General features: G+C 38.9%; 1 protein-coding gene across 1 annotated transcript; it reads left to right on the top strand.

Annotated features, from left to right (window-relative positions):
- The first annotated feature begins 15,145 nt into the window (after positions 1–15,145).
- Positions 15,146–26,348, top strand: diablo.L (diablo, IAP-binding mitochondrial protein L homeolog). The gene is given in 6 exon segments (NM_001097970.1): positions 15,146–15,195; positions 19,632–19,746; positions 20,865–20,993; positions 22,724–22,834; positions 24,311–24,407; positions 26,116–26,348. Coding segments are annotated over 6 exon segments (735 nt in total).
- The last annotated feature ends 947 nt before the right edge of the window (positions 26,349–27,295 follow it).

The following is a 27,295-nucleotide window of genomic DNA, read 5'->3' on the forward strand; positions in this document are numbered from 1 at the left end:
GCCAGCAACCGTTGGTAAAACGTCAAAGTTCCGAAATTACGTCACGCTGGCGAATTTTTGCCAGCATTAGTCACTTCGTCTTTTAGTAAATTTGCCCCTAAGTGTGCACTTGCTGGGAGGCTAAGTAAAGATAGTGATGGTCCACTCTGTAGCAGACCACCCCAGGCCAGTGCCGAAGAAGGGGAGAACTAGCCTGAGACAAGTGAAAATTGCCAACCTTTTCATTAAAACAGTGTGTTTAAAGGGATTCTGTCATGATTTTTATGGGGCTGTTTTTATTTCTGAATTACACGGTTTACACTGCAACTAATTCACTCTACATATAAAATTTCATTCCTGAAACAATGTGTATTTTTTTTTTAGTAATATTGGTGTAGGCAGTCATCCCAGGTCATTTTGCCTGATCATGTGCTTTTAGAAAGAACAGCACTTTAGGATGGAACTGCTTTCTGACAGGCTACTGTTGCCCTGCACTGGTAAAACTGATCTGTTTGCTTCAGAAACACTACTATAGTTCATATAAACAAGGTGCTGTGTAGCAATGGTGGACATTGAAAAAAGGCTAAATGGCACAGGGTAAATGGTGGATAACAGATAACACAATTATGTTCTACAGAGTTTATCTGCTTTGTAATCTGAGCCTTTTCTCCTTTGAATGGCTGCCCCCATTGCTACACAGCAGCTTATTTAGATATAAAAAAAAAGTAGAGTTTCTGAAGCAAACACAGAAGTTTTAACAGGGCAGAGAAACACTGTATTATATTTGTATTACTTTAAAACCATTTAATTTTTTTGATGTTACTGTTCCTGCCCGTGTGTGGTGGCTTCCGACGGGTCCCCTTGATCAATATCATGCCAAAAATCGACCATATGTCGATTGGGCAGGTTTGATTTTTCCTTTGATCGTGGACCGCAGCGGCTGGTTGATATGATCCTACAACCTGTCAGCGCCTGTTTGTTTTATTGTAATCTGATTGTTCAGTCCTAGTTCGACCCTGTATTACGCTGTCGTTAGTGGGCATATAGGGTTTAGATATGCTCTTTTGGCAACCTCACCAAACTAGCGGATCTAATAGTGTATGGCCACCATATTTCAATATATCTGAAGGAATCACAGTGATGCTTGGGTTTTACTACGGAGTGCTGTTCTTATATCTACCAGGCAGCTTAGGGTTGCCACCTGTTCGGTTTTGACCCGGACAGCCCGGTATTTTGAAGGGCTGCCTGGGTCCAAATAAGGAAAACTGGGCAGGATTCCCTTGACTGTTACGACGACTGCCACATCATAGCCCCGCCCACTGACATCAATGACACGCCATCTACGTCATGGTCCCGCCCTCTGATGTCACGGCCGCCCCCCTGCCCGGTCTCAGCCGCTTCAACCCTAACACAGCTGCTATTTTGTGTCAGGGAGCTGACATCTTGTGACATTTCCATTGTTCTGCTGAATGGCTGCTGGGGGGGAGGGGAGTGATATCACTCCAACTTGCAGTGCAGACTCACTAAAGTTTATCAGAGCACAAATCACATGACTGGGGACACCTGTGAGACTGACAACATGTCTAGCACCATGGCAGATTTCAAAATGATATATTAAAAAAAAAAAATCTGTTTGCTCTTTTGAAATTAATTTAAGTGCAGAAATCTTTTGGTGCAGCACTATTAACTGATGCATATTGAAAAAAAGTTTTCCTGCAACAGAATCCCTTTAAGGACAACTTAAAAGAAAAAAAAATGGTGCCCAACATTCAATACGCTATATTATATTACATTATTATAATATAAACATTAATAATTGCTTTTGATGTTACAAAGCCGTGATAATGGGCAAATGCAGGCCTGTCTGGAGCTGTGCTAAAACACATTCCTTGAATATATATATATATATATAATCGTGGTAATTTACACTTTTAATAGCTTATGTGTTGCAGACATTTTTTCTACCCTTGCAGTTAAACGCTGCATGATAATTACTAGCAAATGCTTTATCATTTACTAGCAGCTAAGGAAGTTTACAGAAAAATCTGAATATTTAACCCTTTCAATGTACATTTCCTAGTAATATGTCTTCATTCATTTGAATGGAATATGGAAATCGAAAAGCTATTTTGCTGACACTATTTTTTCCCAGAAGTCTAGAGTCTACAACTCCAGCAATGTTTTTCTTAAAGGAAAATGAGACCCCAAACAATGTACGGCTCTATAAAGGTATATCACTTAAAGTAGCTCATATGTAAAACCCTGCTTCATCCAAATAAATCATTCTCATAAATATAAACTTTTATATGTACCACTGGGAAACCAATTTGTATTGGCTTTCAATAGACTGCATTAATGTGTATTATTTAATATAAGCTGAGTTCAAATGTGGAAATGCAGCAAACAAGCATTTCCTGGGGGTCCTGTGGCTGGGCAGAAAGGGGTTGCATGTAGCACCTATCCACCCCCCTCGTTCTCTGTTAGAAATCGCTGAACTAAAGCATGATGCATCTAGGAATTCATGTTTGTAGGTACAGTATATAACAACAGTTATTCGCTAACCATAAAGTCACATGTCTGCATGCACAATATGGGAGTTATTTATTAAAGTACGAATACCAAAAACCCGAAAAATTGGAATTTGTTTATTATAAAATCCAAATCTTTCGTGTTGAAAAACTTGAATTTTTAAGAGATTTATTAAACCCTGAGGATGGAACAAGTCTGAATCCAAAAATCCGGCATCACAGACCTAGCAAGGTTGTATATAAGTCAATGAGAGAGGTCCCTATCCTATTTGGAAGTTTCTGTGGTCTGTGCTGGAATTAGCCCAAAAGTACGACTAATCTGGACGTTTCAAACAAAAAAATGAAAAATTCTTTTTGGGGAAAAAAATCCAAAAAAAATAAAGCAATCCTGGAAAAAAACTTGTGTGATCGTATGATTCGGATTTTCTCTTGTTTTTTTTTTTATTGTGTTTGGTCGGACATTTTCTATTTAAATAGTCTTTTAAATAATTTGATAAATAAGGCCCTATATATCCTGATAGGTTACATTTGCTTTCAGAATGGGAATGGGTTTTCTAGCAGGTCTCATTCAGTGACATTTCCCTGTCCTTTGCTATCATTACATCCCCAGCCTCTCAGATTTGATTAATATTGGCCATGTGTTACCATCTGCACTCCAACCTGCACTAGCAACCCATTAGCACAATTGTACATGGTAAAACCTTTGAATTTAATATAGTGGTAAAGCTTTTACAGGTTTAAACTTGCTAAATAGCCTTTGCTTGCCACCATCTGGTACTGATCATTCTTTCTGGGTCAGTGAGGAAACTATTTTTATGCTATTTCAGGGTAAACTAACTCAACCCTAAACAAACAGGGTGCCGATTTTAACACTGTAAAACAGCAATGGTAATAATAACCTTTCTTTTATGATGCCTCACTATACCCTTATGTCTTTTGGAAGAGAATGCAGCCCTTGAATCCATTGTATTACTAACAAGGAAAGTCATTTTCTCTTCCTCACAATTTAAAGGGAATGTCACCCCAAAAAACAGTTTTATGCCTAATCAGGGCAGACATAAGAAGGAACTGACTGCTGAAACAATGTAAGACAAGGCAGCTTATTAAAGGAACAGTAACACCAAAAAAAGTGGCAATATCTGTACTGTTGTCCTGCACTGGTAAAACTGGTGTGTTTGCTTCAGAAACACTACTATAGTTCATATAAATAAGTTGCTATGTAGCAATGGTGCGGAAATTGAAAAAAAGGCTATATGGCACAGGTTACATAGTGGATAACAGATAACACCATTATGTTCTACAGAGCTAAATAGTTTGTACCAATTACACAATGAGATGCCTGTGCCACTGCTTCTGTCCCAACTAGAAGCAAATGCCAATGCAAAGTCTTCAAAATTGTGGATAAAACAGTCTCAAAAACCGCAGATGCTGTGCTGCAAGGTTTTATTAACACTCTGTTTAATAAACCTTGCAGCACAGCATCTGCAGTTTTTGAGCCTGTTTTATCCACAATTTTGAAGACTTTGCATTATTCTACAGAGCTTATCTGCTATCTGCTGTGTAACCTGAGCCTTTTCTCCTTTGAATGGCTGCCCCCATTGCCACACAGCAGCTTATTTATATAAACAATAGTAGTGTTTCTGAAGCAAACACATCAGTTTTAGTTGTTCAGGGCAACACTGTATTATTTTTCTACTACTTTAAAACACTTTCATTTTTTGATTGTACTGTTCCTTTAACAGACTATCTGCTAAGAATGAGAATTACCCTGACGTTCCGGGGGGAAAGCATTTCTCAAGATAAATCTAAAATCTATTCGGAATGCTGAGGACCTGGGGTTTTCTGGATGAGGATTCTGAAGTTTGGATCACCATGCCTTGAGTCTGCTAAATATCAAACAATAAACTCAAAAGAATAGTTTTGCTACCAATATGGATTCATTCAGCTTAGACACCATCCAGTACAAGAGAAAATGAAGATTATTTTTAAACATTAGAATTATTGTCTTAACATTGACTCTTACTTCCCGTAATTCGGACCTAGATATAGATTATGGGATTGTGGATGATGGATCCAATACCTGTATTTGATTTACTACTGTAGCACTGGGGCAATAGGAATAACTCAAATGTGCAATCTCACTGCTGCTTGGGATCAAATCAAATACACATAATTGGCTGATATGGAAAGAGGCTGCCCTAAAGTATTAGAGACCCTATGGTCGTAATCAAGCGCTGATATATCCAGTTATCACTTTATTGTATCTGTATTTATTTTGTATTGATCATTTTAAAAAAAGTTAAACTATACTTTTTACCTATTTAATCTGATTCAGAGGAGCAGAAGAGCAGACACAGGCCCCTCTCTCAGGCAGGAGCAATTATCACTAACAAGCTTCCTGTGCAGCCTGATAATGCTCTGCTTCTAGCTGGGGCCTCTGTGCCAGAGAGAGGCAATAATTTAATAACCACAGCTGCTGATTATATTAACATGCCATTTGAGCCTGCTGGACAATGTGTAATATATTTTTTTCAGCATGAGGTACATACATTTTCCTGACATCAATTTTAGATCTATATATGTGTGTAGCATAAACATCATCATGATGCCAGTTCCATCATTAATGGAACAAAAATAGCTATTGTAAAAAAGGTTTATCAAAACCTTGGTAGAACTTAAAGGGGAACATACTGAGTATATACTGTGATGACCCCAGGCCTTGGTAGGTTGTGATCATAGGGTATGCATTTCAAGGACATTTTTTTTAGGCAAAGAGACTCTTTATTGCAGCAGGGCAGCTTTAAAAACAGGCCGACTACCACATACATTTTATTTAGCACTGCTGCAATAAAGAGTCTCTTTTCCTAAAAGAAAGGGTTTCAGAGTTTGGTAATGATGCTGTCAGTCAGTTAGGGTTGCCACCTGGCCAGTATTTTATGGTCCTGGGCGATGACTGATGCCAATGTAATTAGTAGGGAAAAAAAATAAAAACATAGGAAGGAGTGTATTTTTTCTAGAAAACATGGCAACTGTATAGTCACAAGAGTACGCAGGTTTAGCTGTGGTGGTTGTAGTTGGGCAGTCTCTGTGATCTCCCATGTGCAAAAGACTAGCCATTATAAAGTGACCAACCCCTGTCATAGGATGTAAAACAGGGTTTCACATTTTCTGTAAAGGCAGCTTCCTGAGTAGGTGAATCATGTGACATTCCAGCAGTCAATTGTATTTCAATAAGAAACAAAAGTTTATCCAATTTGATCTTGTCAAATAAAAATGCAGTTTGGTGGGCTTGCCCCCCATAGTCGTGTCACATGGGGTCAGATATAACTTTTATGCATCATGTTCACCCAGTCTTAACTACCATCTAAGTCACAACTTCCCTGCCCTGTTAAGATTTATCTGCAAAGTAGGGGCACATTATAGCACTTTGCCATAGTGAAGAGCAAAAATATGAATGCAGTGCTGAAACCTACCCCCGGATCCACCAATTGAATGAGGAAAGGAAAACTGGCATCATTCTAGGCTAGAGAAGTTCACTAGCATCTGAGTTATGTCCAATCCAATTATGGATAAATAGGGCAAACTATACCCTAATTTTCTGCGCAGGAGATGCAATAGTTTTTTAAATCTCCCATGTGCCAATCCCCATTGCTCCAGCCCCAATGATGAAAATTTGAGCGAATAAAAGGGAGGGGACAGGAACAACAAACGACAGCGGGCCTAGGGGCACCCAGTATGTATATTCGGCCCTGGGCACATTTTCTTTATCAATAATAAGCATCTGATCCATTAAACAGTGCCCCTTTGTGGTCAAGCTGTTTTTTTAGAATCCATAACTGGTTCACTTAATTATATCTGATAACTTGTACAGTGTGTTTACACTGCTATTGTTTGTACATTACATACAATATCGGTTATGTGCTTTTGCCTGTGTGTTGGTAACTATACGTGTAAGTTGCTCTACTTGAGGTTCCCTGTTTCTTTTTGTCACTGACAGGTTGACTCAGCACATGAAAGCAAGATTTATGTAGAGAATATTCGTGCAGGTAGAAAAGAAAGATAAATTGTGGAGAAACATATTTTCTCTGAGGTTCATAAAAATATTATATCCTTAATAGTCACCTTATATTTTGTACACCTACAAATTGCCTTCCCTTGGGGGTACTAGGTTTTATCATGGCCTGCACACTATCTGCAAGAAGTGTCTGTGTTTCCTCCAGGAAATCTATTTTTTTCCCATGCATAAAGGATAATAATGCTTCATTTGTTAGGTAATATATATTAGCAAAACTTTAGATGACGAATATACAGTTTATATACAGTAGGTTGGTTCATCTGTTATTAAACTCATTCTTCTGCGGGTACATTTATGGGCTCCATATTGGTTTACCGCCGTTGCCAATTCCAGTTCATTTATTTTCCCTGACTATGTCCAGACATGTCATGGGCTAGATCTCTGCTCTCCCTCGTTCTCACTATAATGTCCTGTGCTGCAAGTCTTAATTATAGTGCTGGTGCTGCAAGCACTGTTCTGCCCTCCTTCTCTTACAGTTACAAAGCTTCCTTTTTTGCTTTAGAGTAAACTGTTTACTCATAATCTGCCAATATCTTTCTGCCATGTTAGAAAAAATGGAGACGCTATAAACTGTTCTTTTTAACCCTCTGGAATACATATAGCAATACATTTATACAGCAAATTAATGTATCAAAATTGATAAACCTTTCATTTATATCATTTTGCTGTGCTGTCTTCACATATAATTACTGCTGTAAGATGTCACAGTTATCCATTTTATTCAGTTTTACTGGACAATTTTGAGACAATTTTTTAAAGGAGACGCAACCAATGTGATAATTTTATTTGTGGATTGTGTTATAATAGTCCAAACCTCTTTGTTGCCTCAATTACATACATTATGGTTCTATGAATTTAGAAAGAACCACCTGTCTGATTGCACATTGGACAATGCTTAAATGCATAGGAAGGAATGCTAGTGTAGCCTTTTTAATGGGACATTCTAACTTTTTGTTTTTGTTTTTCTTCTTTTATTAACTAGATATCCACATCTATGACAAGCAGTTTGTCTGCTAGAATCTTAAATACATTTATTATAAGTTTATTAACAGCTATGAATTTTGGGAACTGGCTTACAATTAATCTGCTCCCCCGGGTGAGGTTGCCTTGGCTGCCCTTTGTTATTATCTGTCACCCAACTGCTCTTTTTCTCATCCTTGTTAACTCCATAGAACGTTATTATCCTAATCCCTGCCTCAGCGACCAAATAAAATGGCAAGCATCAATTGTAAAACACAAACCCAGAGGAACAACTGTTCCATTTTAGCATTATATATAATGGACCTTTCAAATAAATGCATCTTCATCTCTCCATTTCCAAAATAACTTTTCCATCATCTGTTATCATTGGACTCAGGCCACACCTAGTCCATTAGTAATTGTACAAGATCATTACTGTGGGATCTGGGGATTAGCAGAGAGGAAGAGGATCAGACTGTAGCACCAAGCTTGGAGAAAGCGAGAAACACACACAGAGGCAGCTACAGTGAGAAGGGAGGGAGCTCCAAGCAAAATCTAAAGTTACAAAGCCACAGTTTAAGGTAAGAATTATGTGTACAGCAACATAATCTGCACCTGAAATACTTAATTTAAAGTTTGCTTAGCAAATGATTTAAATGCTGCCAATTGATGTAGGTGACAGATGCAAAATTAATGTTTTTTATTCTATATATTCAATATTAGTAGATTATAGAAAATAGAATAGAATATAGAACATTATTTACAAGATGCTTTGGATGTCTGATAATTTTTTAAACATGCTAACATAATATAGAAATGTTGTCATTAGAATTGGTTGCGCAATATAAAAATGTTGCTATTACTATTGAGCTCTATTACTGCACTATTAACTTCAAACTTATAGCAAAGAGATTGATTTCTCCAAGCGTCGGTGTTCCTGCAGCACTTTACTGCCCATATACTGCCGAGAAAGTGCATCATAAGCAATTAGAACATTAAATATTAAAGCCCTTGTCCTTCCTTAGATGGATTTGTATTTATTGTTGAACGATGTCAATAAACCATCAAAACAATAAAGAGAATTGACCAGGAAGCCCAGTTTTAGATTTCCTTCATTTTATTCCTTGTTTAAAATATGATATTTTATTTTCATATAAGCAAGAGAAATCCATGCATTTCTTTAATGCATATTAATTCAATGTGCCGTTTGTAGTCCTAAATAAAACACACTTTTAAGCTGTTAAAAAAGCATGATATTAAAATAATAAAAAAAATAAACGTCATAGATTTTTTGTGACCGTATTTCTACATGAACATGTGTTTATTAAGATTGCTAAATTATGTATAATTATTGTATTGTGTTCGTATTTCCCTAGTTTAGATTATACTGTACTTACACCTTTACAGCTCAGTCTATTTAGCATATAATACCAGGTAAATATAAGGCTGAATTTACTAAACTAATATACAGTAACGGTATTATGTTCTATGTCGAATGATAGTACTAATACAGCACTTATAAATACTGTTACTAAGATTAAAACAATACAATTTTTAATTGATTCCCTATAATATAATGGCAGACAATGTATTTTTATTTTCTTGCTATATGCTAAACATATACGTATACACATTTTTGAAAGCTTCAGCAATAATTATATTTCTCTGTTACTGCTAATTATTGACCATAAAAATATTGCTCTCAGTTTTTTTTTTACTAGACTAAGTTCATTTGGGGCTATCCCACTCTCCCTGTTAGTTATGCCACTAGTTTTTTTAGTTGATAAATAAAGTCCTTCATACATACTATATTTATTTATACATGGCAGTGGAGTGCCAAGGACAAGTATTTTCTTAAATATTTGTAAGATGGACAGCACACCGATTTTTCTTTTCTTTAAAAAGCCTTTATAAAGCCATGGGCTCTGACGCAAACAAATCGGCAACGTTTCAGACAGCCATCGGTCTTTTATCAAGCCACCTCAGCAGGACAAAGAATTTTCTTAAAATGTAAATCCAAAAAAAAAATGTTATCACTCGATGTTGACATCAATTAATAAATCATTCTTTTTTGCCATTACATGTAATAATTCTTTCAATTCTGTGATAAACGTGTAAGTATGTGTGTGTGTACTATTGTACAGGAGATAAATGCTGACATTGACCTTCTGTATTTTATTTATTTATACAAGTACCAAGCTTTTGTTGCTGAGTATAGTGTGCACCCGTTGCTACTTATATATAGTAGATTGGGGCTGTTTCAGGCATTTCTCTGTCACCAGAAATAGGCTGGCTAAGAACCCACCTGGCTTGGCATTAGCCTAAAGCAGTCAGGCACAGAGATGGCCACTATACTGAAAGATTATTGAAAATGTAATTTATCCCCACACCCTATGTCTCATACTCCTTCTCCTTTTAGATTGTAAGCTCTTTTAGGATTGTAAAACTCATTTAAATGTGTACACCCATTTATTGTACAGTGCTGCCATATATGTTGGGGTTCATAAATATATGATGATAATAATAATATCTTATCTGCAGGGGCAGAGTGGTGAAGCCTTGAGGGTGAATCATAACAGCTAAGGTGGCTATGGTTTGCAAAGAGTCATTCGCTATCCACTTCCTAGTGGTGCTGAAAGAGATGCTGGCTTTTGTACTCTTCAGTTACACTGTGTTGCTGGGGGCCCTCATGCTGGCTGGCTGGACTACTTACCTCATGGTTCTGAAATGATCAGAGCTGTCAAGACCATGTTGGACTTTGCTGAACAGCAATCATCAAAAGGAGTAACAATAACGGATTCTTATGCAATTAAGCATTACTGAAACCCAAAGTAGAAACAGCACATGACTATGACTATGCTGTTAAAGAATTATTGCAAGCAGATAACTTCATTGCTACAAAATGATTGATAATGTACATTATGCTTTTACTTTTAGTAGTGCTGCAAAAATGTATTTTATTTCACTAGTCTAATATAGAGACTTTACTATGGGACATATTTACAAATTTTGCAGTCATGTAGAAACACATCTTTTCAGCAGGCATTATTAAATCACTGTAATGCCTTGAAAATACTCCAATTTATTGAGAAAACCAAGACTGGTGAATTACCATTATAAAGGTACAACAGACACATTAGCATCTCATTATCTACATCATATCCCACATACATCACTGGAGTTTACCTACTACAGTAAAATTTTGACTGAGCGCTTATATATATGTAATCAAACTATTTTTTTTAATATCTTAATTTTTCAATAAAGACACAAGGTACATAAATGTGTTCACCAGCTGATAAAGTGTTTTCCTTTCGCAATAAGCATTTTGGACAATATGAACAACACATGGGCCATTTGAACAACACACTGGCATAATTAAGTGAGGAAATATCAATGTTGCCACAATATTTTGGTGCATAATGCTTGGCATATAGCAAATACACAATGATGCCATTAAATTAAGCCTGACATATTGATGCAAACCTTGATGGCAATAGACAAGATGGATAATGCATAATTAACATAATTACTACAAAACTCTTAGGGAGTTATTTATTATTATTATTTATATAAGTCCGAATTTATCTCAATAATTTCTGCTATAAACTCCAATCAAATCCGCTCTGGTTTTTACACTTATTTATTATTACATTTTCCCAAAAACAAATTTGCGGGGAAAAAAAATAAATCAGATTTTCAAGATTTATTTTCGCAATTTTCCATTCAATTTTCACATTTTTTTCGGAATTTTCACCTGCAAACCCCGAAAACTTCGGGGTTTTGCACGAAACCCAGAGCACATAAAATAAAATAAAAAATCACTGGGACTTATATGCAACCTCGACAGGTCTTAGAATTTAAAAATATTCATGGCAAACTTAACATTATGTATTATAGATCAGAATAGAATAGACTAAGCTAATTACTCAGGCTACATCTGGATTTAATAATTTTGTTTATTGTAAATAAATTATAAAAGCTTTACAAAAGGTTTGGACTGATGCGGGGTGGTCTGGTGCTTAGTGAAGCAACACAAGATTTGACATGGGTGCATACAATGAAAGCCAAGATGGAAGCACATTGAAAGAAAGCTCCTTTCAGGGTAAATGAAACATTCAATGGTAGTTTTATATACAGCACATGGGCATATATGCTATTTATTATTTATGTACAGTCTCCACAAAATTCTCCCAAAAAAATATTCCGCAAATCAATTTAGTGGTATGTGTATTGGGTAAATTGGGTACATGGATATTGGTAGAGATTTGTGGGCTTCCATACACATACCAATGATTGTCAGAAACTTATATATAATTAGTACACGTATGGTCAGCTTTATGGAGGAATTGAATACAAGGACTGGGGGCCATGACAGAGAGCGGATTCTGTTAGAGAAAGAGATGACATTATCCTGCGCTGGTTTCTATACTGTCCCTCATCTACTCATCTACTCATCTACTGCTCATTTTCTCCTCTGGTATTCACTACTCCTGTGAAGCAATTCTATTTTATCACAATGGCATAATGTCATGGGTTATATTGTTGGGGAAATTCAGTTACCAGATATCACTTGAAGTGAAAGACAAAGCTTATTTGACCCAAGTTCAGGGAATTCTGAACATAAAGTCAGAATCCAGAACAAAGAGATTAGTTGGGCTTTTATAGACTTGGGAAGGTATGACACGACAAAGTATGTGAAAGTTACTAGTGGAAGAGCATAGAGATTTCACAGCACAGAAATATAAAAAACTGTTCTTACATCCAAACAGGTGGCTCTGCCCTTAGGGCCAGGGTACTAGTGACTAAGGCTAGATTGAGAACAGAATCAATCTAAGCCAGGGGGGTTTATGGGGTAATCTACATACAAAGATGTTTTTCTCTATAGCCATGTAGTGGGATACCCAAAGCAGGATATGACTACAACTGTCCAAACATACGGATGACCAAACAGCACTGATCTGATGGATTGGCATATGGGCCTACTATACTACTACATCTAGCTGAAATATACACATCTGGGTCAACTGAGTGATGTATCTGAGCAGCACAGTATGCTGTTTTGACCAGTTAGCATGTGGTATAACAGGACCAGAATTATTGGCAGAATTAACACAAACAGCTTGAATCATACAGTGTAGTCATACATTGATCAAACTGTATGAAATGTTGGTAGTTGCATGGCCAGCAGTAGGCCGGTATACAACACCATGAAACTGGTACGATAACTACTACATGCTTCACAAAGCCTGTTACTCCAGTATGCCACCGGAGACAAGGACTGTCAGCCTTTGTCCACCACTTCTTACTGTTCAACTAGAGTGGTATGTCTTGTAGTTTAGAAACAGCTAAAAGACTACAGACTGGGGATCCCAGTGCTTGGTAAATGATTAGTAGGGTACCATATAACCATTGCTAAGTGGATTCGTAGTGTACCATATATATTTCTCGGTAAGTCTATAGTCATACAGGAAAAAGTGACTGCTCTTCATTGCTGTGCAGATTCAGCATTGCTGGGGGCAGTTCCCCTTTATGAGGTCATCTATTCTAATCAAAAATTGTGAGATTAAAAGATGAAAAACAGGTCAGTATGGAAGGAGTTACTCCCCCAAACCAGTGATTAGGGTGATAAATGCATTATACAAAAAAATAAATAAAAAGCACATGTAAGAGTCTATTCTACCAACATGTTGGCAGATGATAAAGTCATGCCGTGGGACATATTTAAAGCCACAGATATAGCAGTACAATTCTTGGCAATGGAACACAGGTATCTTCTCCAAGTACAGCCATGGGATCCGTTATCCAGAAACCCATTATCCAGAATGCTCCAAATTATGGAAAGGATGTCTCCCATAGACTCCTTTTATCCAAATAATCAAAAAATCAAAGGTATTTCCTTTTTCTCCATAATAATAAAACAGTAGCTTGTACTTGATCCAAACTCAGATATAATTAATCCGTATTAGAGGCAAAAACAGCCTATTGGGTTTATTTCATGTTTACATGATTTTCTAGTAGATTTAAGGTATGAAGTTCCAAATTATGGAAAGATCCATTATCTGGAAAACCTCAGGTCCCAAGTATTCTGGATAACAGGTCACATACCTGTATTTCCTTGTTTACTTTATTGAAAAATGAATATGTTTATTTGTGTTAATTTTGTCAAAAGTAGTAAATACCTACTACAGGATCAGTATATTAAAAAAATGTAAATGTTAATACATGCTTACATTGTATTTCTTAAATATTAAAGGAAAATTAAACCCCCCCTCTCTGAGTACAAATCCATAAAGTCTGTATATCAGTGCTTTCATTTTGTCCATTAAGCAGTTCATATTTTTGCCAGTAAAGCAAAACCTCCATTTTACATTCCCTGATTTGAAGTCTTCTCTCATTTTACACTATTTTTTTTATTCACTGAAAGAAGTAAAATGGGTTGTATAGTACTGTAAAATGAATCAGAAAAGGGGCTAGCTGTTTTATTTGGATATAATTTGGATATGACTGGAAAAAAAATCCAGGGTATCTGGGGAATTGATAACCCGTTTCTTTTTTGTTTTACTTGGTATGGTGAATTCCCTCTCTAGAGAAGTAACTAGTGTGACCACAAACAACTACAACTTTTTATGCTTTTACAAAAACATAACCTATGTAGTGTATGCCCTGTGTTGTTTTTTTTTAAGGGATGGTTCATCTTTAAGTTAACTTTTAGCATGTTATAGAACGCCTAATTTTTTCTTTTCTTTCCAGCTTTCAAATGGGGGTCACCGACCCCATCTGAAAAACAAATGCTCTGTAAGCCTACACATGCATTGTTATTATTATTACTTTTTATCAATCATCTTTCTATTCAGGCCTCTTCTAATCCTATTTCAGTCTCCATTCAAATCAATGCATGGTTGCTAGGGTAATATGGACCCTAACAACCAGACTGCTGATATTGCAAACTGGAGTGCTACTGAATAAAAAGCTAAATAACTAAAAAAACACAAATAATAAAAAATAAAAACCAATTGCAAATTGTCTCAGACTATCACTCTCTATATCAGACAAGAAGTTAACGCCAGGCCCGGACTGGCAATCTGTGAGTTCTGGCAAATGCCAGAGGGGCTGCTGTAAGGTGCCATAGAAAGTCAGTATTTAGTGGGCTGGTGGGGGCTGTTTGGGCCTCTATTTTGACTCTCAGTCCAGACCTGGTTAACGCTATATAAACTGCTTGGCATGTTATTCTATATTAATCTACTAACTAAAAACACGCACTGTTAGCAGAACATACTGCAACATCTCCAGTATCAGTCAATGACAAATCCAGGTCATAGTCTGATTCACCTCGGAAGATTCCCAAGCAAAGGTTACCAGGTATTGCATTAGCCAAATAACAAAACACACAATGGAGTCCATGAGTCATGTTGCTTTATTTAGTGTGTAGGGAACTAGGAGAGACATAGTATCACAAACACAGTTACGTAAACACTATCACAAATAAAACTTCCACAAGCACATTCTCGCAAGACGAGCGTCATACCACTTCCGCCAATAAGCTGCACATTATTGGCAAATGACAAAATTCTATTGGTCGCTTCCTGCTGCCACCAGTAAGATGGCGTCGCTCGCTAGACGTTTGCTGTGGAGCGTCTCTTACATTGTCAGGTACTGTCATACAAGAATAACAATGTCTATAATAATTTTTATTTTAAAAATGAGCTCCGAGGAGTAAGAGACTGCCTTCTGTCAGCTGAAATAAGTAAAGACAATGGAGGATGTTTTTATAACAGGGAGTAAAGTAGACTCGCTGTATTGCTGCTTGCCTCATAACCTTTTAGCTGCCGGGTTCTAATCTCGTAGGAGACTCGCAGTAAGCGGAAGAGAATGGCGTTTCTCTGAATGTGTGTTCATATGTGGCTGGGTGGGTCTCTGCTTCTAAAGGAAGAGGCTGCTTCCATTACTTACCTGTTTTGGCACCTCCGTTGCTTTAAGCAGGGGAGGGGGGTCGCTAAAGCATTGAGAAACTTGGGCTACACGCCTCGAGTCTAGTGAAACTTTAACAGAATACACACATAATGTTGTTTTGTATCAGTTGCTAGTCAGACTCTGTGGCCAACTTTTCTCATATAAAAATCTAAATAAAAAGTGCTGGTATCAACAGAAAAGTATCCCAAAAGATCGCAGCAGCTAAAATTCAGAGGGAATTTCATATCCCATAACTAATACCCAGGGTTGTATCTGTGTCGGTGAAGTCAGAGTCAGGACCAGAACTAGGGGAAGGGAGAAGAGGCACCTGCCTAGGGAGCACTCATGTGGGGGTGCAGGTGCCTGTTCAATAGTCTTCTGCCTACTCCTAATCCAGATTCACTCCCCTTCTCTGTCTCTCTCCCCTCCTTACCTTCTCCACTCTGCCCCTTGTTCCTACTTCTCCCCTGCCTTTACTCTTCCCTCCCCTCTGTTATGGCGCACTGGGTTTCACTACTTCTTCTTGTGCTCTCACAGGGAAGTGTAGGAGATTTATGGTTGTCACGTCAACAAAAATAGACAGTGCTGATAATTTATTAATAACTGTCTACATGTGGTTTAGCAGAGGCAATTCTCAGCATTGTCTATGGCAGAGTGTTTTCTGACGTTTTATAGCCATGACAAATAGCTGCTACTTGTAGTGCTGTGTCTTCACCTTAAGGGTTAGTTCACACAAGGAGATTCAGGGAGATGCATTTTCCGTAGTCGTCCGAAGTTGCCTCACGGAGGAAACTTCACGCGAATTCAGAAAGCGCATTGCCGCGTGTGCTTTAGCGCAGGCGACTTTTCATTATAGCCTATGGGAAAACACGCTGAGGCAGTTCAGTGAGATTGTTGCTTAGAAGACGAGGCGATTAGTCGCCAGGCAACAAAATCTCACCGAATCTCCTCATGTGAACTAACCCTTAGGGTCAGGCCACACTGGGCGTTTTGGGGAGATTTGGTCGCCTGGCCTCACTGTGCGCCGGCTAAAATGAAAAAATGCTGGCACTAATCACACGTGCCGATTCATTTTCCGAAGTTGCCTTACGAGGAAACTTCGGAAGACGAAAAACCGCGTGTGATTAGCACCAGCGTTTTTTTTTTTTTTCATTTTAGCTGGCGCAGAGTGAGGGAAGGAGCTTGGGGAGATTGGTCGCCGCAAAAACAAGCCGATTAGTCACCAGGCGACCAAATCTCCCCAAAACGCCCAGTGTGGCCTGACCCTAAATGACTGATTGGGTGTACAAAGATTATAGCTCTTGCTTTAGAGCTAGACAGTGGAGTTGCATTACAACCCTACTTCTATACTATATACTATAGTACCACTGCACACAGGCATTTGAATTTGGGTCTTTCCATGTTGAAAGCCCCAGAACTCGTATTTTATTTATATTTGGTGTTTTACTCCACAAGTGCATCAAATGCATGATGATGTCGCATATTGCAAAAAAAACAACAACAAAAAACAGAATCGAATGCAGTAGAATTGATATCCATTGTTGGAAAACTCTCAAATCACATAATGAATATTCATATAATGTTTTTTTGGTGCAATAATGCAGTTTGAGTGTTTTACCCACTGCAATGTTCAGGACTCACAAAATGCAGAAGACGAAACGCCAAGTGTGTCATTACCCCAATTGATAGAAATAACTGAGAAAGCATAAAGTTGTTAAAGGCTAACATTGCTGGTATTTAAGGAGCAGGAAATCCAAATTCAATGGGTGGCAAATTCAATTTCTGCATGCTAATTTTCCTGATTGAATTCACTGGGGAGGGGGACGACTTGTTTTTTAAACTGGTACCTGCAACCTGTGGCTCTAAAGCAGTATCTAAATTGCTACTGTTATTGAATACAAGAAGTGGTAGTTCAGCTACATCAGGAGGACTACATGTTGCAGATTCCTGTCCAGGGCCAGACTGGGAGTAAAAAGCAGCCCTGGCAAAAAAAAAATCAAAGCAGCCCACATATAAATGTGTGACTTTGGATGCCACCCCCCCATCAAGTTAAAAAATAAAAATTGGTGGCCAAGCCCCCTTCCATAAAAATACAAAAAACCAAGTGGTGGCCAGGGTCCCCCCCCATTAAAGTAAAAAAAAAAAAACATTGGTGGTCAGGGCTCTCCCCCCATAAAGTATAAAAAAAACCATAGGTGGCCAAGGAAAAAAAGGAGACAATTGGTGTCCTTTACCTTTAAAATTTGGCAGGTGGCCTTTTTCCTCCTAGGCGACGGCGGCTTCTTCTTCGGTTCCCATTCAGCAGCTGTGGGTTTGGCTCCCATTCAGTGACTTAAGGTGGCCATACACGGGCCGATAAAAGCTGCCGACAGACCAAGTCGGCAGCTTATTGGCCCGTGTATGGGGGCCCCCGACGGGCTTCCCCGATCGAGATCTGGCCGAAAGTCGGCCAGATCTCGATCGGATGGGGTTAAAAATCCCGTCGGATCGCGGCCGCATCTGTTCGTTGATGCGGTCCCGCGATCCGACCGCCCGTTTGGCGAACACTAGGATCCGATCGTTGGGCCCTAGGGCCCACGATCGGATCAGCCCGATATTGCCCACCTCAAGGTGGGCATATCGGAGGGAGATCCGCTCGTTTGGCGACATCGCCAAACGAGCGGATCTATCCGTGTATGGCCACCTTTAGACTCCAATTCAGTGGCTTCAGCTCCCATGTGGCAGCAATTGCTGTGCAGTGGCAGATTATCACCTGGCCTGAGTCATTGCTCAGGGCCCAAACTTCCTAGAGGGCCTAGTTCCAAGTTCAGATTTTCTTTCAGGACAAGGCACCACAGCTTCAAAGTAGGGATGAGGTTGGGCAAAGGGCCAATGATAATAACACAACCTAAGGCAAAGGCACTGGTACTGTGTCTGACACTCTAGAACAGTGATCCCCAACCAGTAGCTCGTGAGCAACATGTTGCTCTCCAACCCCTTGGATGTTGCTCCCAGTGGCCTCAAAGCAGGTGATTATTTTTGAATGCCAGCCTTGGAGGCAAGTTTTGGTTGTATAAAAACCAGGTGTACTGCCCAACAGAGTCTCAATGTAGGTTGACAATCCACATAGGGGCTACCAAATGGCCAATCACAGCACTTCTTTGGCACCCCAAGAACATTTTTCATGCTAGTGTTGCTCCCCAACTCCTTTTACTTCTAAATGTTGCTCACAGGTTCAAAAGGTTGGGGATCCCTGCTCTAGAACTCAATAGTGTAGAAGAGCCATCAGGCCATTTGTTCTGAAATCACAGTGTCTCTTCCAAGGCCTACTACTAGTCCCCAAACTAAGGGGCTCACTGAAATGACCAATCTGCCCTTCCCTAAAATCAACTCTTATAGTGACAACAATAAATATTTGCACCGTTATTGTAAGTGTCATTCAGGGCTGTAGCACTCAGAACTGAAGCTGAACAGACAAATTTCTATAAAGCTGCTGTGTGTGTAATACTGGAGCTTATTTAAAAACATGTGCCCAGTGTAGTAGTACGTAAGCCACAGAAACTAGATATTTAGACATTTCATCATTCATCAGCCTGAAACACTATCTATGCACCCCTATATTACAGAATGGACTAGCTCCCGCGTGCTGGAAGTCGTTGCTTTATACTGAGTCTGGCAGGACTTTCTAATTGAGTTTGTTGAGGTGTAGGGGTCTGAGTAGAATTTGTAAAATAACAACATATTTACTATAAATTATTTTAAAACTGTAGTCTTTGCACTTTTGTAATTGTATTACACCCAGACTGCAAGTACCTTTGCCAGCTGAGTTTCCCTCTCAGTACTTGAAGGTCGACTCCACCCCTCACAGGCCGCTTACTTACCAGGAACATGGCGATCTCTGCCCCACAGTCTGTATAATTGTGTGTTCGACTGGTTTGGCTCCCATTTGGTGGCTTGCGGTTTCGGCTCCCATGTGGCAGTTCCCAGCTTGGACATTTGCCCGAATGTTCAGATTACTAGCATGGGCCTGTTCCTGTTAATACATTAAACCCCCCTCTGGCTTCAAAATTAAAAAGCAGTTAAGATACAATGACATGTTTCTGTGTTTTTTTCCTATAAACTGTTCTAAAGGTTTGGGTATTTTTATTTTCTTTCAGAGAAAGCTTTCCAATTGTAAGTAAGAGAAACTGTGTCAGTTTACTGCGAGGTTCATGGCGTAAAGTCCTGTCAGTGGGCGTTGGGACAAGCTTATGTGCAATTCCAGTTGGACAGGTAATGGAAAATATATTTTGTGTTTATTTTACCATAAGTCCTATTAATTCTATCAAAGAAAATACAGGGAGCATCTGAAAAACAGTATGGTGGCTCATTGGGTAGTACTTCTGCCTTGCAGTGAGATCCTGAGTTTGATTCCAGCCAGGGCACTATCTGCAAGGAGTTTGTATGTTCTGTCTGTGTCTATATGTGTTTAAATCAACCATAAAGGGAATATAATAGAGACCAAAGATTATATGCACCACTGAGGCAGTGAATGGTGTATACTGTAAAGCAATGTGGAAATATGCTATATAAATGCCAGGAAATACATAAAATAAAAAAGATACAGGTATGTAAAAAGAAAAGAATCTACTGAGGCATATGTAATAAGAGTGATACATTTATTTAGCACATATTATCATATGTAATTTCCAAAAAGACGTTTAGTGGGCCCACTAAGAGAGCTGGTTGGTGTTGACAGCATTAATCAGAACCATTAACCAGAACTGACAGGGACTGCACCTTCCTCTTTATTTCAGTGAAGTTTTCTATTAACTGTGTCCATCCACATTTCTTTAATTTGGCCAAAGGTTTGAACCATGCTTTTTTTTCTCATTTTCATGTCACGTTTTATAAACCAACAACTGAATCTGTTCATGTGTAACTGGGACAGGCTATATCCGAAGTCTTTTACAACAAATCCAAAATGGATCCATTACAATTTAGCACCTATGTCAGTGTATCAGTCCTTTGCGTCTAACTTCAGAACATGTTTTGAAAAAGTACAGAGTTTGCTACAGGTCTACTAGGCAATAGCCAGGGGTGTAACTACAGAGGAAGCAGACCCTGTGGCTGCAGGGGGGCCCAGTAGGTATAGGGGGCCCCATGAGCCCCTAATTATTGAGCAATTTTAACATATTGGTAAAGCAGGACAACCTCTGGATATTTTGGGGGCCCTTAAATTAATTTGCTGTGGGGCATCTTATTGGTGGTTATGAGTTACTTCACTTAGGTAGATGTAGTGCCTTTACTATTCTTTCCCAAAATGTAAGGTTATTTTTGAATAAAATGCACAAAATGGAACAGTTTGTCATGCCTTCAGTATTTTCGTTTCTCTTTTATTTTGTTTTTAGAGGTCAGAGCCCACTCTCTCCAGTGAGTCCCTAATAAAGAGGGCAGCATCTTTGGTAGCAGACAGTTCGTCTACATTTTTATCTCAGACAACTTATGCTCTTGTTGAATCCCTCACAGAATATACCACGGTAAGACAATGTTATTGGGCTCTTGCCCATCTATGAATATGTTACGTTAAGCTCCAATTTTAAGTTTTCTGGGGACCAAAATACAAAACATAAGATTCAGGAAAACATAAAATAGGGTGATGTAAAATGGAGTTTTGAATTGGTGTTAACCATGAAAAAATTGTCAAACTGTAGTGTGAAGAATTAGTGGGAAAAAATAGAATAAGAGTGGGGAAAAATGAATTAAAATGCACAAAACCTTTAAATGTTTCTCAAAAAGTAACATTTACAGGGTTTTTTAAGGAAAATAAGCCAAGACAATAGTGTACTTCAAAAACACTGGGTGAATCTGGTCAATAAATCTCTGTTCTAAGATAACAGGAAGGGTGCAAAGAGCAATCAACCATGTATTTGCACTTTGCACCCTGCCTTCCAGCCTAGATGCATTACCTGCATTGGGCAGAGATGTATTTATGAGGGATGGACAGAGGAAGGCACACTGGAGTCTCCCTTACCTGTCCCCTTTTTTTTTTTTATAAATGGAGCCTCATTCAGATGCTTAAGTTGGGGAGTGGTGGTGGACCTCTGCAGCAGGTCCCTTAGGCTAGGGCTGGTCTTCACTTGCTGATACTGTGCTCTGCATTTCACACACCAGCTTTTTTAACCAACACAATGTGCAGAGTGCAGCCAGACCCCAGACAAGGGATCTTTGCATGGACACTAATGTGGGTGCTATTGGGCCCTTTAGTTCCTTGCTCTTCTATTTGGGAACTTTTTAAAACTACTGTTAAAATTAGAACCTCCTCAACCAGCCCCAGTCGATATACCTCCAGGACAGACTAGATTTTCAGCTAGGTACCTAGCCATCTCACTCCATTTGTTTACATTGGCAGTTAGATTTAATCATTTAAAGTTTTGTCTGAAAAATTTGCATCGGGGAGCAAGAATTTCTACAGATATTTCTCAGGGCTTTGTTGAGCAAAGGGCAAAATGCCATTCAACTGCTCAAAGCAGTTAGGCACATATTCATTGATTGATGCCAGCTTTAATAAAGTGTCACTTTGTTTCCCATAGCCATTGCAAACTCATTTTGTGTTTAACAGTAGTCAGGTCAGTAGGAAGTTCTGTTTTTTTTGTTTTTTTTTACATCCAGCGAAAATGTATGTGAAAGAACAAAGTAAATGCACAGTATGTTTTTCTACTCTAACATTTATCCTAGGCACTTTCTGCATGGTATGTTCTCTCCATGCTTGTGTGGGCTCCTCCCACATCCCCTAAATGCATACAGGAAGCTTAATTGGCTACAGGCAAAATTGACTATAGTGTGTGCTGTGGGAATTTGATATTGCAGGGATTGTTGTGAAAGATTTATATAAATAAAACATAATAGTAAATAACCATTTCCACATATTTGTATTCTTATTTATGATTGGCTCCTGCCATGTTGAAGATTTCAGCAAAAGCATTCTCCAGCAAAATGCAACAATAGCTCCAATGTCTATAAATAGTGACTTACAAAACTGTCTGGCTCCCCAAGGTGGGCTCATAGGGCTGGATAGGGAGTTCCACCTGATAGCCAGTTAGGCTATTGCACTTTTCTGTTATTGCACTTTTCTGTTACTCGCAAGTGATAAAGTATAAGAAAACAAACATATTTATAACCAGAGGGGTACTTGAAACCAAAATGTCTGCTAATTCTTTCTATTGAGCAGAGCAATTCCAAGGCATGACTGCTTTTTCTTTGTCTGCAGGCTGTTTATACACTGATTTCTCTGCAGCAGAAGTACTCCTCCCTTCTTGATAAAATTAATTCAAATGAAGAAAGTGCCATCTGGCAAGTGATCATTGGAGCTCGTGTGCAGGTATGATTGTTAGGCTCGGCTCAGCCCATATGGGCTATTATATTGCCGGGGGGGGGGGTCTTCTCAAAAAAGTTTACTTGCTACAATGGATAGCTTGTTCCAATCTTAAGGTGTTCAAGTGCTTGCATCTTTCTAAATAGTGCTTAAGTACAGCCCAAACATCATTTACACCTATACTTTAATTTTAAGCCACAACAGCTCCATCATGTTGATAGGTCTATAGAATTCTTGGCAACTTTGCACTGGGCCAGTAACAAGTTTTTTAGGCATCTTCAGATGAAGAACAATGAAAACACAAATGAGCTTGGTTGTTATAGGTTACTGCCCGGGTCCAAATTTGTCCAGTGTTGATAATCCACTTTGGGTACAAGCTCGCAACATAGTATTGCCATCTAGTGTGGTCCTCCGATAATGAAATAGAAAATAGTTCACCAGCATTCCCTGGCCTATCTTAAGATAGAAGCCTGGTGCACAGTCTGGGGAAATGACACCACCTTGTTAAATGGCAAACAGAATAACCCAGGAGAATACGGAGAGATAAAGAAATTAACGGTAGGAGAAGGCAGTTTTTCTTATCTGATTTTCCCTTGACATTATTCTGGTTATTCTTTCTTATATAAATGTTATGCTTCACAGGTTTGGGACACTCTGGTCTGTTTATAAATTACACTTTATTGACTCACTATAGATAAAGGACTTATACGCGGGGCATTTTTTGTGGGCAATTGTAGGACATTATTTGAAAAATTTATTAATTTTGCTTCTTTAAAGGTTTTCACTATATGCAAAATGGTATGTTATGTCACTGGTGACACCTTTAAATATTGCTCTTGTTTGAATTACGTGAATGTTGATAAAAGGATCCGCACACACTTCTTTCTTTTGCAGTGGGGGGTCACCCCTTCACTTTATTTGTTTAATCACCACACCATCAACGTTTCGGGGGGGATACACCCTCCCTTCATCCTGATGAAGGGAGGGTGTATCCCCCCCGAAACGTTGATGGTGTGGTGATTAAACAAATAAAGTGAAGGGGTGACCCCCCACTGCAAAAGAAAGAAGTGTGTGCGGATCCTTTTATCAACATTCACGTTGCTAGGGGACCTTGCCGGGTCGACGGAAGAACGCACCACCTCTGCAGGATCAGTGAGATTGGGTGTGCGGTAAGAAAATCACATTGTCTTGTTTGAATTAAGCAGGCAGGGTTAATCCCTGTTTGTATGAAGACTATTGTGCCGAATATTCTGTTTACTATACTCATGCACCATTACAAGCAAATGTTACAAACTGCGCCTGAATATATCTCCTACCCAAACGCTTTTAAGCTGACAGTTCCTACAGATGATACACATCAGGCATAGACACTTTTGGGCTAATTTACAAACACTGACGAGTAACCCATGGTACCCAATCGAATGGCTGCTTTCATTCTTCAACCTTGAACTGTGGATTTAAGTCTTGTCTTGTCCTTTGTAGATAAATCAATTAAAAGAACAGTATATGAAGTATGAATCTAGCTGGCAGAGAGCAGTGAGCCTATCAGAGATGGCAGCAGAAGCAGCATACCAATCTGGTAAGTTTTCATTTTGCTATGTAGCCCAAGCATCTCAGTTGTTTACTATACCGCTAGGTGGCAGAACTGAGCCATTATGAATCGCTCCTACAGTTAGTCAATGAAGCAGAAGCCTTTTTATCTTTCCTATGGTTATAGGTAGGAGATAGCAGTAACTGTAATTTGCTCCTGTTTATTTTATGTCATACCACGTGTGGATTAAAGCCTTTTTCTTCTGCCTTGTGCCTTTTCATCCACACATTTATCAATATGTGCTTAAGGTCACTGGTTTATCCCAATAGCCAGAGGTGCTCAGTGTGATTCCTCCTTTGCTCCCTCCTCTTTAACCAACTATTCGACTTTATATATAAATATATATATCCTGTGAACCTATTGGATTGCGGTTTGAAACAGAACATTTTATCTACCAATGCAGTTTGTTGGTGGATATATAGTATATCAGAATATGAAGAAGTAAAGGTAAGCATAACATTTAGCCATCTCTGTGTATGGTGGTGTTGTGCAAAAAGCCCATAGACTGGGTGGTTGGAAAAGCCACCTTTACACCAAAAAAATAATTTTTGTTTTAAATGAATGACAATGTAATGTACTGTTGCCTTGAACTGGTAAAACTGATGTGTTTGCTTCAGAAACTCTACTATAGTTTATATAAACAAGCTGCTGTGTAACCATGGGGGCAGCCATTCAAGCACATTATACACAGTAAATAACAGATAAGTTCTCAAGAATCCCATTGTATACTACAGAGCTTATGTGTTGTGTATCCTGTCCCTTTTTCAGCTTTGAATGGCTGCCTGCTTATGTATGTGGACACACACAATATGAATTGCCAGTAGTAATGTGCAGGTCGGGTAAAACCTGACCAGCCCTCCACCCGCACCCGACTTCCATTTATAGACCTGCCCCACCGATGATGTCACAAAAGGGGCAGGGCAATCAGGTGCACATTTATAAAAAAGGAAGCCGGCAAGGTGGCGGGTGGGGAGAGCAGGAAGAACCTGGCAAAAGGGGGTGTGAGATCGGCCCAAACCCGAGGGTATCCGCCCACACATCACTAATTGGCAATTATTTTCTTGATGTCATGTATGATTTTTGCTAAAAAATAGTGTAGGATATTGATCGCATGTGGTGTTCTTGTTTCCAAAATAATTGTACCAAAAGGTGCAAAAACCCATTTGTGTCTCAGGGAAGCACATTTCCCTGATTTTACAGTTCCCAAAGTTTACATTATTCTTTGCTGGTCCCCTGAAAATGTATAATGAGGCTTTTACTGTATAATGATTTCTACCATATGTACTGTATATTCAAGAGGACTTAGATTCTTAGGTTTATGTAGTACTGGCTTTTGTCTTTTCATTTCTTGATGGATTCTTAACAGATATATCCCCTTTAAAATAGGGATGCACCAATTCCACTATTTTAAAATTCGGCCAAATCCTTTGTGAAAGAATCCAACCCCTAATTTGCATATGCAAATTAGGGGGAGGGGGAAAGAGAACTGCACAAGCAGCTCGTGGTAAAGAAATTCCTTGTTTGTGTGATGAAAAGTTTTGCATTTGGTTTGGCCAGGCACTTGGATATGGCAGAATCTGAATCCTGCTGAAAAAGGCCAAATCTTACCAGAATCCTGAACGGAATCCTGTATTCGGTGCATCCCTACATTAAAAGCACTCTTAATTTGTGTTTATTCATTTTTACCAATGTGCAGGTGCAGACCAGGCTTCAATGACTGTGCGAAATCACATCCAGATAGTCCAGACACAAGTGCAGGGAGCCCGTGATCAAGCTCATATGGCGGAGGTCCAGCTGGCTGCAAGTCAGACAGAAGAGATCAAAAGAACTATTACAGAAGATAAAGGGAACCCTCCCAGTGGAGGGAGCCCAAGAAACAGCCTATCAGAGGAAGAGGACATACCTGAAGCTTACCTGCGTGAAGACTGAAATGCGTCTTTAAATGCGGCAAGTGAACATGCTAGAAGAGAAAGCAGTGACAATGTGAACTTTAATACATTACTTTATCTTATTTACGGATTGCTTACTATCCATAGACATGATAAGAATGATGCACAAAGAAGGTACATTTCTACAATTCGTGTATCAGCTGAGTGAGTAGTATGTCTCCTCAGCCACTAGCATACCCAGCCTTCATTTTTTTTTTTGCTTGATCTTTGTTCCAAGAAATGACCTCATTGGATTTTAGCCAAAAACAAAAAAGGTTTCCACTGGCAGTGGTCATCTTGTAGCCGAGTGTCACAGACACATGAGCAGAACAGACTGCTGTAAAACCCTTGTGTCATTGCCGAACATATTAGAGTTCTAATTAGCACTTTCCTGTACAATGAATTCCCTTTCATTCATAAAGTCATTTAAAGCTGGCCATAGATGTAAAGATTTTTAAAAGATCCGATCATCATTGTGAGACCACGATTATCTTGAAACAATCGTACGAATTGTCCATAAACTTTAAGACCAATTGGATTGGTCGGACTTCGGTAAAATCGGTCGTTCTGCAAGAAAAATCTTTGCGTCTATGGGCAGCTTAAGGCTGCAGTTGAAAGGATTTCAGGCCCTCTATTTATATAGAATTTTGCATTGTTAGTATATTATAATAATATTGTAACTGTAAAACTTCTGTTCCCTCAGCTAATTAGCACAATAACACTCCCAGATTTAAGGTTGTTCTTTTATAAATGGAGCAAAGAATTGTGCTGAGAAAACTTTGATTTCTGGAACAGGCCATCTGATTCCAAAAAAGGAAAGGCCATAGCCACGTGTCTTTGTGTTACTGATTGTGCTTGAATGCTAGATTTATAATAGGAAGACGTGCCAAAGAGAGAATTTACTGTCATTTCATTATGTAAGGGCAGTGAAGACCGAGCACTTGAAAG

The sequence above is a fragment of the Xenopus laevis genome, chromosome 1L, assembly GCF_017654675.1.
Source record: "Xenopus laevis strain J_2021 chromosome 1L, Xenopus_laevis_v10.1, whole genome shotgun sequence".
NCBI classification, from domain to species: domain Eukaryota; kingdom Metazoa; phylum Chordata; class Amphibia; order Anura; family Pipidae; genus Xenopus; species Xenopus laevis.